The 15893-nt window shown below is 39.6% G+C and overlaps 1 protein-coding gene across 1 annotated transcript in view; it reads left to right on the top strand.

Annotated features, from left to right (window-relative positions):
- The window catches only part of ALDH1A1 (aldehyde dehydrogenase 1 family member A1), a 69912-nt gene that overhangs the window by 32203 nt on the left and 21816 nt on the right, over positions 1–15893 (top strand). The window contains exons 4-5 of the mRNA XM_067569084.1: positions 1946–2050; positions 12010–12150. Of these exons, the coding sequence (XP_067425185.1) occupies positions 1946–2050; positions 12010–12150 (246 nt within the window). The remainder of the gene's footprint in view (positions 1–1945; positions 2051–12009; positions 12151–15893) is intronic.

The raw sequence follows: 15893 nt of genomic DNA, 5'->3' as shown, positions 1-15893 counted from the left end.
GTCACAAAATATATGACACTATAGCAAATACATTTTAAAATCCATACAAGCCTCCCCCTAAATGAAAAGAACATTAAAGATGCAGTGACGCTTTCCCAGAAACTAAAGTTGGTAGCCATTTTGCCTAAAAATGCTATGTGGTTATGTAATTAAAGATCATATGCCAAGTTCCACTGCTGGTGTAAATTTGGTGCATCATAACACCAGCAGAAAAATAGGCTCCCACTATTCTAATGCATACATACAGCCTTCACTTTGGCATTGCTAGACTTTTGAGACCTTCACTTTGTCTTTGTGTGAAACTTCCTAGATTTTGTTTTTTAAAGAAAAACAATAAAAAAAAATAAATTCTGTCACACACAAACATTTGCAAGACAACAATAGGATAGTCTCAATGAGTGTGCAGAACAAGGCAAGGGCTTCTGCAGGATGATACAGGGCTGCACTGAAGCCCTTCTTCATGCCCTATGTAATTTCAAACACTGACTGGAAGGATGTAGTACTCCTTTGGAATAAAAACACTCAATCAACCTTAACTATAGACATGTAATAATCTAGAATTAACATGGAAACGAGTTACTGTGCAGCATATTCTGCTCTCAGTTAACAGTGATGCAACTTACTGAATTTAGTGGGGTTCCACCCCTCCCCCATAGCTGAGAATAGAATTTGACCCAGTATATTTAAAATATATCACATTGCAAAATGTAACTTGAATAACACAACAGTTCACTGTTTTGTAATAGTTTTAATAAGTTTTCAGCATTGTTGCATGCATTTTGAAATTTATGTGCAATGTATCATTAAGATTAAGCTAATAATTACAAAAATAATCCATGGTTTTGCTAAATTAACAGTGTCATTTTAGTAATCACAGAAGTAAATGCCTCTTGATCTGCGGATACTCCTCCATGTAATGAAATAGACCCCTTAGTTCCTGTAAAGGATTAATAGCATTACATTTCTGCTTTTACATAAGGTTTTATTAGGGTCATATTTAACGGCGCACCAATTCTCAAGCCAGGGGGATTTGGAAATAAAATCACAGAGATTAGTGTTCTTTTTTATTTTTCTCCTATGATATGGAAGTAGAGGAGTGTACAAACCACATTTTCTGGCTCATGCACTATGCCTCAACGATTCCTTCTTTGTTGTAGATTTCATTAAACTGGCCACAGCTCTTTAGTGTTGTCTTTCATTTCAGAGAAACATGTTGTTTGAGAGGAAACTAAAGAAAAGTTAGATAAATGGTTAAATAAAATTGATCTCTCCAAGACATCACACCTAGTTTTTTGTCATCTTCTGTTAGGTAAGAAATCTGCCTCTGAGGCACAAAGGCTCTCCGGAAGCCAAACCTGTGTGGTTCTGCTGGGCAAGAGGGATACAGGATTTCAAGAGGGCTATACAGGGAGTTTACATTCCCTGTGCAACACAGTTCCCTATGGGGATCCCTGTATGCCAGTGGAGCAGGACTTGGAGAATATGCTGCTCCACAGCTCCCCCTATCCCTGTTGAAGGGGTATGTTAATACTAGAGGAGCTGAAGTAGTTGTGAAAGTGGGTAGAACTTGTCATATGTCATATACTGCCTTCTATCCACTTATGCAAGTTCCCTGAGTGACAAAGACCTTAAGAAGCAATTATTTTATTCTGAGAAGAAAACCACGAGAGAATGGCTGCATTTAGTCAATGGTTACTCAAAGCAGACAGGAAAATGTTACTGAAATTCGCAAAAACTTTGCAATTCCACATTTATTTATCCCTATTTACTCTGCAGAAATCAAAGGGGCCTAGTCCCCAATGATGCATAGGGACTTAAAATAAAAAAGGATAGTATCAGCTATCACGTGATACTTTGTAAACTTTTCATTACGAAAGGTAATAAACTATGACTGTATCTGTGTTATTAATGATGTTCCACTCTTTGTTTCCTTATTTCCTTGCAGATATTTATAAATAATGAATGGCATGATGCAACGAATGGCAAAAAATTCGCAGTGTATAACCCTGCAACTGGAGATAAAATTTGCGAGGTAGAAGAAGGAGACAAGGTAGGTTTTTAAATCTTTGCCATGTCATTGCTTTTCATTGTATCCAATCCTGCTCTTGCATGGCAATGGAACATATGCTGTGCTGGTGCAAATTGGCACAATTCCACTGACTGAAGTGGAGCAACACCAACTTCCACCATCAGAGCATTTGGCTCAATGACAGTTTTGTTACTGATTCCACTGAGAACAGGATCAAGACCTTTGTATGATGCACTACTCCAGATCCCCAAACCATTGTACACTACACACTAAAGAAGGATTTAGTCGCTGAAAAAAAAGCAAAACAAAAACCCAAAATCCAGTGTTTGGCTAGTTGCTTTCTCTATTCATCTTACCATTATTCTGGCTATTTATGTCTGAATTATTTCCTCCCATACTGCCAGGTCTTTGTTCTGATTGTTTTTTCAGTGAAGATAAAATATTGCGCTCATGATATATCTGATATCATAAAAATAACTGTGGTATCATCAGGTCATCACTGACTGACTTATTTCAAATGTTGGTCTAATGTGAAGCCTTTCTTAGCAGTTCTATTCACCCTAAGCACCTGTGCTATGTAAGTTCAGTTACACTAGTCAGCCACATTGGTATTTGGTCACGATAGATAAGCTAATCGTTTAGGTCTTACATAAAATGCCAGGGAATCTCTGCTAACGAGTGGCCACAGCTCTGTATTTAAGTCTTTTGTGAATGATGGCATTTCCAATAAGATAGTGCTTCCTTACAACACAGGGGTCACTGATTGAATATAGACTCAGGGATGAAAGCCACCTACTGAATCACTAGCACCAGTTCCTGCAAAACTGAGCTGGCTCATACATGCTTTATTGTAGTTTGCAAGTAACTTGTAAGTTACTTGACGGAAGACAAAGGTATTTATTTTGCCCTGTATAAGATCACTTCAGGAAAAAAGATACACATATATACAGTAACTTCAACAATGTGGAGTGGAACCCTCAGAACTCAACGGCTAATCTCCCATACTTTCATAATTGTGTATAATTTTCTGTTTGAAACGAATTTGCTTAGTAATACTATCTTCTTTCAGTGCACATTATCAAGTAGAAGGTTACATGTTTAAATATAGTAGGCTCTTCTGTTTACATAGTTTTAGAGCTGGTGACCAGAGACATTTTTTGGATGAACTCTCTAAAAGAAAGCCTGAGATGGGAGTGTTCTATTTCTAGTTGACAAGTATAGAAAAACTTTTAACTAGACCTGTGGAAAAAATGACTGGTTTTATCAGTTAATGTTTTCATTCATGCAAATATTTGCTCTTATTTGCCTTTGTGTCTGTTCATTCCCCAATGTGCATGTGCACGCACACATTTTTTCTGTTTATATAAAATTTTCTCATTTGTGACATCATTTTTTGCCTCAAAATCGGCCCGTTTTTGCTTAAAAAAGTTTGCATACAAATAATAATTTTTGTGACTATAAATGGGTCCCTGGTGAAATTAAGAACAAAACGCCAAAACCACCATTTTTCAAGGCTTTTGCATTTTATTCAGAATATTTTCCACCTGTTTTAATACCAAGCACCTACTCCTGCTTTCACTGTAGTAAATAGCCATAAAGAAATGCTTATTGGGCTGAATCTTCACAATTACCTGAAAACTGTGAGATGGCTAGAGGCCAGGCTAGCCCCTTTTGTGACTTTGAGGAGCTTCAGCAGTGCTCTAGATTGGGCTAGCTGGTAATGGCTCCTATGGGGCCATTCTGTCAGATAGGAATTACCAGAGAACATCAGCACCCAAGCCATATCCTGATACAATCCAATATCAGGACAGTAGGTGGGGAACACAGATCTGAGTATTCCAGCATTGCTTTATGTGGGGATTCTCCTATTCTGGGGAAATAGTCCAATGACTGATTAAACCAACTCTTTTCCTGCTTTGCGCTGCTTGATTTGAGCGAAACAGGCAGAATGGGAACCAAGATTCTGGCCCACTATATCCGGTAGTAATCAAATGACACATTGTAAGAAATTGACCTTTGTCACCAGCGTAGTGACACAATTTTTGCATTGGCTGGCAATAGAATATAAAGACTTGAGCATCATCTCAAGCCTCACTTAAACTCTGAGACAGAGTTCTCTTTTCAAGTTGCAGTGGTACCACAAGGTCCTGCAGCTGCTTCTAGTGTGCAGGGTGCCCCTAACATGGAATAATGATGATATCCATTAGTAAAAGGAAACAGAGTAGAGAGAATAATGAATAACGATTTTGCTACAGAATACTGTACTTCACATTCTGTTAGAGGGTCAGAGAAATTAGACATGAGAATCAACTTTTAATTTATCCAACTTATTCTCCTGCCAATGTACAATTATTCCTTACACTACCTTTAATAGTGCTTTGTCTACTCTAATTGTACCAAGTGACTGGATTTTTATCACTTAACTTAGGAGACTCTATCTCAGTCTAATAGTGTATGTCTTCACTGCAATGTAGGCCAGGTTCAGTGGGATTCAAGTTAGCTGAGCGTGGGTTAGAGAACCCAGGGCTTGAGCATCTGCACTTATTGTTAACCTTACATTAAGAATGTTCTGACCTGGGTTTGAACCTAGGTTTCTGATGTCCACACAGCAGTACACAGACCCAAGTGAATCCAACCATCTTCCAGACTCTTTAGCACTCTCATGAAATGTGGCTGCTGTAGTCCTTTGACTGTGGTGCATGTAGGAAAACTTGACTGCTCACCCTGCACATTACAGGAAGTTTGAACCGCCTACCAACACATGCTACCCAGCAGTCTTTTTAGTCTGCATGCTCCCAGATACTAAAGTCAGCAACAAAGAGGAGATGCCTCTTGAAGAACTTCTCTTGCTTTCACTTTCACTCCTGTGTCAGGAAATGGGCAGAGCTTCCATGAGATGCTGGTGGACATTTCAGTGGCATTTTCTGACCCACCAAAGGCTACCTGACAGAGCTTATGATGGACCAGGAGGAAGAAGAGGAGGAGGACACAGATATAGCAGAATCAAACTGGCTGATGTTGCTCATGACACTCGGTATAGCTGTTGATGCCCCCTACATAAATTGGAGCTTCTGGAGTAGGGCCACAAGCACAGATGGGTGAGATCACATTGTCATGAAGACCTGGGATGACCAGCAGTGGGTCCGGAACTTACATAGGTAGAAAACTACATTTCTGGAGCTTTGTGAGCAACTTGCCCCAACCCTCCGAAGTAAAGACATGCGCATGAGGGTGGTCTTGCCAATCCAGAAGCAGATTGCTATAGCCGTCTGGAAGCTGGCTATGCCAGACTGCTACAGGTCTGTTGCCAACCAGTTTGGTGATGGAAAGTCGATGGTAGGAAAAGTGCTGGTGAAGGTTTTGGTGGAGAAGGTTTCTGAGGCAATTGGGTGTGTGGTTTACCCCAAGGTGGCGGGCATAAAAGTTATTCCTGAATTAATTACTGTCTTTGAGAGAATAAGGTTTCCAAATGGCTCTGGGCTCCTGATGGGACTCATGCCCATAGTTTGCCCTGCTCAAGAAGCATTCGAGTTTATAAACCACAAAGGGTACTACTCCATTGCTATGCAGGCTCTTGCGGACCACAGAGATTGATGTATATATGTCAGTTTTGCACTGGAATAGTTCATGATACCAGAGTTCTTTGCTGATCAGGAATCTACATTCATGGACAGGCTGGGACATTATTCCCACCAAATGACCGTGTCATCAGGGGAGACACTGTCACCACTGTTATTCTGGGGGACCCCACATACTCCCTTTTGCCTTGGCTTATGAAACCATACCCTGCTTTCAGAGGCCCTGGCAAAAAATGGTTTAATTACAATCTTGGCTGTTATAGAATGGTTGTTGAATGTACTTTTAGCTGACTGAAATCCCATTGCAGATGTTTGTGACTCTTTTGGATTCCAGTGTCTGCATTACTGTCAATGCTGCACTGTGGCTTGCTGTGCTCTTCACAATCTTTGCAAAGCCAGAAGTGAGCCGTTTTCTTCTGAATGGACCTATGACAGCAAGGGGTCACTGAATCAGTACACTCAGCCAGAAAGTGCATCTACCCTTGCTAGAGGTGGATGCACGCAGGAGAAGTGAGGGATGCTTTGTGCTCCCACATTTTAGACTTGCATGGCCCAGTGGAGTAAGGAGAATAGTACCTTTGTGAATGTGTTTGTAGGGGGGATGGATAGGACTCATTGATTGGGGGGGGGGGGGGCGGTTCAGTGGTTGGGGAGGGGTAGGAAATTGGTTGCCATGCAATATACTTATGGGGTGGAAGCTGATTCACAGTATGAACTGATGTAAGGAAGTGCTTAAAGTATGGATTGATGTAGCTAACCATTTAGAGGATTAAAGTTTGCATATTAATTCCTAATTGTCCCTAATCATGTGTTTACCTTTGGTATTTGAAATATACATAGTGTGATGTGATGCAGTGATAGCAATAAATTTTCTTGATAAAATAGAAACAGGTTTGTAAATAAAGCTATTAGGAGAGTACAACTTTAACTCATTGCTAGAAAGGCTAGCTGCCATTACCACACCAAAACACCAGTAACAACAGAACCTTAGAAAAAAGTGTGTGAACAAGAGCAAACAATGAAACTCTGTACAAGACATAAACCGCCTACTATTGCATGTCACTTGCCCCCACCCTCCATTCTCCATTCCCTTCTTTCCCCATTTGCCACACACTTGGCACTGTGGGGAGGTGGGTGGAGGCATCTATAGGTGAGAGGGGTCAATACAGAGGACAGCATGAGGCAAAGTTGCCCTGCCCAGTCGTCATGAAGCCTGGCTGCATGGGTCACCCAGCGATGGGGTTTTCCAAGCTGTTTCTGGACTGTATCACAGGGTACCATGCAGAAGACTCAGGCCCTGGTGTGCGTGATGCAGCAGGAGCCAGTGCTCAAACAGTTCTTTCTGCTAAGTTCTGTCCTCCAAAAACTTGTTTGATTGTCTGTGCACTGCTGATTGCTCTCCCAACAGATGTCAGGGTGATTGAAGTCCCCTATGAGAACCAGGGCCTCTGATCTGGAAACTTCCATTAGTTGTCTGAAGAAAGCCTTGTCTACCTCATCCTCCTGGTCTGGTGGTCCATCTTCCATATGGCTTAACCTGTTATGGCTGCATGTAAACACACAGAACTCACAGTCATCTTCCTTATCCCTCCTTGACTCCCCCTTGCCACATTTCTGGACAAAATTTCAAACTCCAGTTAAATCTGGCACAAACAGTTTTCTCACCTATGGACTGCATGGGCTACTTCTAACTGACATAGATTAGATTAGTAAATGGAAAACATTTCTATCTCCTGTCCCCACAGTTCACTGTTTCCGGTCAAACTCCTCATCAAATGGGCATGATGTCGTCAGTGAGTTGCCTGAGGTGCAGTTCTGGTCCCTGGGTTTCCTACACTCAGTCTTGAGACAAAAAATCTGCTCCCTACACTGGTCACCAGACTGGTAAATGTACAATGCTGCCAGCTTCTTTGCTCTTTGCTGGTATGCATTCCAGGTCATTCCATGTACTCTTACTAAAGTCTAGTTTTGCTGGCTTTCTACCAGAGATTTACCAAAATCTGGCTGTGCTCCCATGAGCATGATGCAGCATACTTTGCAAAAGACTTCTTTTCTTCAGCCTCCGTTGCAAACGCAGAAGGCTCTGATGGTGTGTTTGTAGCTTGGCATTGGAAAGACAATGGAAGTGTTAAACACTGATTTACCAAGTTGCTGCACTACACCAACGGGGGGCTGCTTCTGTTTCCCTGGAGTGGATTGAAAATTCATGTGACAGAGAGGACAAAGAGAGTTGGCTCATCGGATTGTGGGATACTTTTGGCAGATTCCCAGGAGAGCAATAGAGTTCAAACCCTGGGTCCTGGATTGACTTGGCCTCAAACCCCCAAACCCTGCAGGGTCTTTAGACACTACCTCCAAACCCAAGAGATTTGTGTGTAGAAAGAAGAGGTTTTGGGTTCAAACCTGAGTCTGAAACCGCGCTTACATTGCAGAGTAGGCATACCCATAGTTTCACTGTCACAAAAAACACTTCATATTCAGCCTAAATGTCTCCTTTCTTAATTTTCTCTGATTACTCCCATTTTATCACTTTTACTAGCCCAAATAATTTGTTTACTTCACATTGTGTACAGCCTTTGAATACATAGGAACACAGTTCAGTGCTCCTGTTGCTCAGCTTCCCATCCCCTCTGGTGATTTTTTTCCCCCAATCTGTTACAGATACAGACCCAGCCTGAGAGTAAGACACCTGGCAATATTTAGGAACATCTTGGCTACTGCAGGTTTGCATCTATTTCTTATAAAAACAGATGGCTGGATTCAGTCCCTCATGAGAATGGTTTCCTATGGTTTCAAGTACCTCAGGAGGACGCATGACATAGGAAGCATGACTGCATTTATTGAATGAATGCTTAGTGTTATGTAAAGCAAAAACACATCTATAACAAGTGGTTTAAAAAAAAAAAAAAACTAGTAAATCTGGCCCTGTGAAATCTGGTCTTGGAATTTTCCATTCTTGTCCTTCTCCAGTCCAGTCCAGGTGGTCTGTATCAGATTCTCAGTGTGGCTTCGTCTTCATTTTTCATTCTTTTTGTCCTTACCCAAAAAATGTCATAACCATTCTTGATTGTCCGATTGTATCTCACTGGTATTGTAGGTACTTTTGATGTAAAGTGCTACCAGTCTACTTCTTCTCTTTTAAATCTTTAAAAATCAAGCTACATTGCAAATCAGGTTGGCCTGATATTTGATCATCCTCAAATTAAATTACTCATGACCTGCAACTGTTCACTTAACATTAAAAGCTCTTGTAGGTTTTATTCTTTACAAGCAATCTAACAACTCATTAAATAAAGAGATATTACTGTTCAGCACACAGGTTTGTTTCATGTTCAGTAATTTTGTAAACTAATGTGTAGTGACAACTGCTATTAACTAAATTGTCCAGTGAAATGTACGAATCTAGTAAATTACACAGACATTGTAAACCTAATATTCTAGAGTCTAGTTTTTAGATAATGAGCCAAGAGAGTTTAGAAATTTAATTTGTGTGTACAGTGGAGTTAACAAAGGGCTGTACACTGCCTTTCAGTGTTGTTGGGGTTTTTTTTGTTTTTTTTTTTAAGTGAAGATTACAAAGCACAGACACACATGTGGGTGGGAACTGTTTTCCTTTCAGTTACATAGCTCTTTCAGGCAATGCTCACTAACCCTGAAGGCCCCTCATAATAATAAAACATGACTACATTTATTTAAAAAATGGTCAGTGAGATGTAAAGTAAATGCACATTTATAACCAGTGTAAAAAAACCCAAAAACCCAATAAATCTGGCCCTGTACATAATTATCTGTCTCTGTTTCTTAGTGTAGATTTCTATAATAAATTCAGTCTCATGCAACTGACAGAGCAGGCTTTTATATTTTTTGCTCACAGGACTTATTTAGTTGAATTTAAGTTTAGCTTTCTGGTTTTATGGATTCTAAATAGCTATTTTTGAACATGTAGTAGAAACGATCCCTGCAAAAATAAGAATTTTATCATTTATAAACTATAAGCATCTATTAATCTTAGGCCGATAGGTACCATAAAAATTAAACTGTATTAATTATTTTAATACAGTTGTTCTGGGTCATTAATATCTGATCAAGCATATGGGGAAATTTTGGAATTTCAATGAATATGAAGGAAAACGTCTTAAACATACTGACATTTTTTTTCAACTAACTCTACACATTCCATTCGTTATATGATATTGGAACCACAAAGAATTATAATGTGAATTTGAAACACATTTGAGACCATTTTGAATGCTCTAGGACAGTGGTTCTCAACCTGTGGCCCACAGGCCGCTTGCAGCCCAACCAGCACGCAGCTGCCACCCATGACTTATATTCAGGGCCATACAGGTAGTATTGGATGTGGTCCACAATGCTAAATAGGTTAAGAACCACTAGTCTAGGCCAACATTTTCTTGGGTGCTTTAAATGAGGCACTTAAATAAAATGGCCTAATTGTCAGAGGTGCTGAGCACCAACAACTCCCTGTTGGCTTATGTGTGGATGAGATGGGCTGTGGATTTGTGGCAGTGGGGAAGAGGATCTGCCACTCTGCAGACAACTGAGTCCGCTCTTCTCTCAAAGCAGGACCAGATTAAGGGTACATGGAGCTACTTCAGCTATTAAGCTGAGATTGCTTGTGCATAGTAGCTGCAAGGCTACTCCATGGGCTTGTAGGGTGGATGTTCTCTCTTTCTGCTATGCATCTCCTCTGGTATTCATGCTGAGTGAGGGGATGGGGCATAATACCCTAGAGACATTGTGTACAGGTGATTTTTTTACACTTCCACAAAAATATTGGCTCTAAATCATACGGTGTATATAGTTTTTTCATCTGTGACAGATATAGTATAAATGTCAATTTGGGATCAAATCCTCATCTTTTCACAAAGTCCAAATACATGGGCTATGTATGTGGTAGCTCCTCTGGTATCTTGGGGAAGGAATCGTCTCCATCTCCATCAGGCTACAAAATACTACCAGAACTTCCTCTTCTCCTTACTGTAGCCTCAATATGCCCCACAGCTACTGTGCCTTCCCACGTAGGTGGGATTGGTCAGCAGAATTACATGGCCATGAATCCAGCAGCTCCATACTCCTTTCCTTCATCTAGCCCCCAAACTTCATGTTTACTTGGGCACAGAGAGCCCTTGTGGAGCTGTCCAGGCTGCAATGATAAGTATCCACTATATGAAGATCCTGCCTGCCTAGCAGGTCTGCACTGGTTCTATTGCTTTTGGGGCTCTCCATGACATGATTTGTCCCTCATTAAGTCATTCAAGGATAATTCAACATCAGTTATCAATATTGATTAAAAATATTGGGCCTGATTCTCCTTTCACAACAATTTTACCCTACTGTTGACTTCAGTGGAGTTACTCCTGATTTACACCAGTGTGAGAGGAGAATCAGGAAAATTACAGTGTGGCATAAATTTTCAGAAATTGCTGCTTAAATTGCAAATTGTTCAGAAAATTGTGCTACAAATAGATTCCTACTTTTTCTAGAAATATACTTTATAAAATCAGCAAAGGGCTGAATTGAACCTCTGTTTGTATTTTACTTGGAAAAGGAGCAATAGGATGTGAAAAGCACAGCAAAATCCCAAATACTAAAAACCATTTCTAAATAGGACTTTAATTGCTTCTTTTGTATGCTAGAACATCCTCCATGTAGATACAATTCCAAACAGTGAAATATACATTGTTCCACTGTTGTGAAAGCCAAAAGATTAATAATAATAATTATAATAATCAGCATTATAAAAACTGACAAGTTAACATGCTTAATGTACAGACAGTGCCAAGATTTTGGAGTGCTTAGGGTTGGCATTTTAAACCTTGTCAATTAATCAGATGCTTCCATGATTTACGGTGTGTAGGTCCTGCACTTACAATTAAAAAACAAAGATGATGATTTGTTTTCCAAAGAACACATCTGTCTTCATCATATGAAATATTTTGAACCTGGCCTTAACCAAGCCTTCAGGGGGTTTTATATTGAGAAGTTATTCTACATTAGATGTTTAGGAGCCTAATTTGTGGGTGCAGGCCATTACCTGGACATTAAAATAGATTGTTACAGCCATAAATAACTGTGGATGCTAAAATGGGGGCTAAGTTTTTGAAAATCTAGATTTTAAAGTGGAGTTCCAGGTGTTTCCTATATCACTTCATATAACTGGGGAACTTCTCAAGTGATAGTGAGCATGACTGAGAAAAACACAGCTATAAAATGATTGTTCTCTTCTAATTAAACTGTAAGCTGCTTACAGCAGGGTTGATGTCTTGTATTTATTCTAAAAAATGCCTACCACACTTAAGGGGCTGCACAAATAAAAAAAGACAGGATTAGATAACAGAATCAAATATCAATCAAATGAATTTCCATATTGTTCACATACAGGAGGACGTAGACAAAGCTGTTAAAGCAGCAAGGAAAGCCTTTCAGCTTGGGTCGCAATGGCGTACAATGGATGCTTCAGAACGGGGAAGGCTCTTAAATAAACTGGCTGATTTAATTGAAAGAGATCGTCTACTCTTAGCCGTAAGTATAAAGTGTTTACCGAGAGAAGAGAAAGGGTGGTCTGATATTTAGGTTCTAATTTTCAAAGCATATGACATCAGTGAGAGAAGTTGATGCTTAGCCCTTCGGAAAACCAGGCCATGTTTAGTGTTTGTTTTCAGCCAAGTCTCTGATTTGATTGTTTTGTATTGTTAATTGGCATGTTTAAATGACCAGCACTTTTGTACCCTCATTCAGCAAAGCACTTAAACATATGCTCAGCTTTAAGTACGTACTCAGATCCCACGAATGTCAAAGTAATTTCAATGGGATTTCAAAACATGCTCAACATTGCTAAAGCGGGGCCTAAAAGTAAAGCTTGACTCTTTGAGAATTACAGTCCCATTCCATTTTAAAACATTTTAAAACTTTACATTTAAAACATTACATTTTAAAACTTTACATCAGTGCTGCAAATATCTGTTAAAATAACAATATACTGTGTACATGGTCCAAAATATTTACCTACACCTTTTCTATAGCCCAAATTTGTTGTTGTCATTAAGACTTTACCAAATATTTGTTTCCCATGTAGGTATTTATAAACTGTGATCAAGTCACCCCTTAACATTCTTTTTGTTAAGCTAAATAAATTGAGCTCCATGAGTCTATCACTATAAGGCATGATTTCTAATCCTTTAATCATTCTTATGGCTCTTCTCTGAACCCTCTCCAATTTACCACCATCCTTCTTGAATTGTAGACACCGGAGCTGGACACAGTATTCCAACAGCAGTCCACCAGTGCCAAATTCAGAAGCAAAATAACCTCTCTTTTTCTACTCAAGATTCCCCTATGCATCCAAAGATCACATTAGCCCTTTTGGCCACAGCATTGCATTGTGAGCTCATGTCCAGCTGATTATGCACCATGACCTCCAAATCTTTTTCAGTCACTGCTTCCCAGGATAGAGTCCCCCATCTTGTAGATGTGGCCTACATTCTTTGTTCCGAGATGTATACATTTATATTTATCCATATTATAAACACATACTGTTGTGTGTGCCCAGTTTATCAAGCTGTCCAGATCACTATGTCCTCTTCATTATTTACCACTTCCCCAATGTTTGTCATCTGCAAACTTCATCAGTTATGATTTTATGTTTTCTTCCAGGACATTGATAAAAATGCTTAATAACATAGGGCCAAGAACCAGTCCCTGCAGGACTCCATTAGAAACACACCAGTTAGATGATGATTCCCTATTTACAATTATATTCTGAGACCTATCAGTTAGCCAGCTTTTAATCCTTTTAATGTATGCTATATCAATTCTATACTGTTCTAGTGTTTTAATCACAATGTTAGCTGGTACCAAGTCAAATGCCTTACATGTCTATTGCATGAACACTATTACCTTATAAACCAAATCTATAATTTCATTTTCAAAAATCAAGTCAGTTTGACAGGAATTAATTTTCCATAATTTTTATTAGTCAATTCCTGTATCAAACACTCCATTACCTTGCCTGGGATTGATGTCTTACTATCAGGCCTATAATTACCCAGATCTTCCCATTTACTTTTCAAAAATATTGATACAACGTTCGTTTTCTCGCAGTCTCCTGGAATTTCCCCAGTGTTCCAAGATTCCAAGACTTATTGAAAATCATCATTAACAGTCCAGCAAGCTCAGCCAGCTTTTTTAAAACTCTTGGATACAAGTTATCTGGACTTGCTGATTTAAAAATGTTCAACTTTATAGCTCCTGTTTAACATCCCCTTGAGATACTAGTGGAATGGAAAGACTGTCGTCATTATATGATATGACTACGTCATCTGGTTTTTTTCCCTCAAATACAGAACAAAAATATTTATTGAACCCTTCTGTCTTTTCTGCATCATTTTTAATGAATGCAGTACCTTCCAGACCCCATCAACATAACTTCTGAGTTAGCCAGTGAAATGTTTCCCTTACCAAAGCTTATCCAAAGTAGGGACAGCTGAAACAATATGGATAAAATTAGAACATCTGTGTAAATACCATTGGTCAAAACTCAAAGAGAACCCAAAGAGTTTTTTGTTTTGTTTTGTTTTGTTTTGTTTTGAGTTCAGTTCATTTTAAAAAAAAATGCATGAGTTTGCATATCTGGCCAGGACCAAAAGCATAAATGCTGAAACTCGAAGATGGAGCCTGGGAATTTTTTAGTATTTCTGGCCTAACTAGGAGTAGGAAATACTTGGTACTTCTCTTACTGATGATGCCCACAAGAACCTCTACACAATTTAAGACCCCTGGTATCTTTGTGCATAGGGAGACATGAGAACAACTGTTCTAGCAATATTTCAGTCTCCAAGAGGTTTCTGAGTAGTTTGCTTAATCTTCAGCTTAGTTCTGGATGAACATGTACACCTTTGATTGCTTAGTGAAAAGTCCCAATCTTTAGAGGTTTAACTCAAATCTCCATGGTCTATATCTCAGCATGGGAATGTGCCATAAAATCATAGAATCAAAGAGTTGGAAGGGACCTCAGGAGGTCATCTAGACCAACCCCCTGCTCAGAGCAGGACTAACATCAGCTAAATAATCCCAGTGAGGGTTTTGTCAAGCCGCAGCTTAAAAACCTCTAAAGATGGAGATTCCACCACCTCCCTAGGTAACCCATTCCAGTGCTTCACCACCCTCCTAGTGAAAAACTTTTTCCTAATGTCCAACCTAGACCTCCCCCTGCAACTTGAGACCATTGCTCCTTGTTCTGTCATCTGCCACCACTGAGAACAGCCTAGCTCCATCCTCCCTGGAACCCCCTTTCAGGTAGTTAAAGGCTGCTATCAAATCCCCCCTCATTCTTCTCTTCTGTAGACTGAACAAGCCTAGTTCCTTCAGCCTCTCCTCATAAGTCTAGTAATAGGTGTTTCTGTGAGCTTGCTTGTATATTCTGGGTCCAGCTAGGTCAAAAAAGGCAACAACAACAAAAAGCGGTAAGTGTACAGATGGATGAATGTGAAAAACACAAATCAAAAATGTTTTAAAAGTTCATTTCTGATTTATTTGAGCTTTGGGCAAATGTTCAGGTCCAGTGTTAATTTATGTAAATCTACTTTCCAACCCTAATTTAAACTATATCTATTTTTTGTTATAACAACATCTTTGCTATTCTGAAAAGTGGTAGTAAAATGAAGTCCAAACACTAGTGGAATGTGGGATTTCTTTAAAGTCAGCTCTTGGGCTGGAATACTGACAGAATTGGGCACCCGTGATCAAGGGGAAAATTACAGATTTGGAATCACTAACTTAGCATTCTGAGAGTTAATGTATTGCCAAGGGTTGAAGGATGGCTTCCATGTGGAAACCATGTTAGAGGATTTTGTTCATTCATTTACCTCTATGTAGCTAGCCCATAAAAAACAGTCCTTTGTTTCGGAGTTGTTTATTTTTCCATATTGAAATGCCTTTCATCAAAGGCTTCTCACAAGTACAGGCCTCCCATATGCAGATTGGGAGACTTTGGATTTGGTTTTGGATACCATTCTGCCCTGAGAGCCATCTACAATGGAACTCTGCTCATATTATTTACAGATTATTCACTCTTTCACTGAGGGTCTGTGGAAGGTCTCCCATAATACTTCAGAACCACAGTATCCTAGTGCAATGAGACACATGAGTGGCGTTGCCACTGCTGGGAGCCCTGTTTCCCTTGTACATCACTGCGGCGGATTCATCAGCTCTAAATAAGCTGGTTCACAGAGTGCAGACTGAGAAGGCCCACTGGCTCAGCATTTATG

The sequence above is a fragment of the Emydura macquarii genome, unplaced genomic scaffold (genome assembly GCF_026122565.2).
Source record: "Emydura macquarii macquarii isolate MOO-44397 ecotype Brisbane River unplaced genomic scaffold, CSIRO-AGI_Emac_v2 contig_2897, whole genome shotgun sequence".
NCBI classification, from domain to species: Eukaryota; Metazoa; Chordata; order Testudines; family Chelidae; genus Emydura; species Emydura macquarii.
The sequence above is the reverse complement of the archived record's forward strand: the minus strand, read 5'-3'. Positions and strand labels throughout refer to the sequence as shown.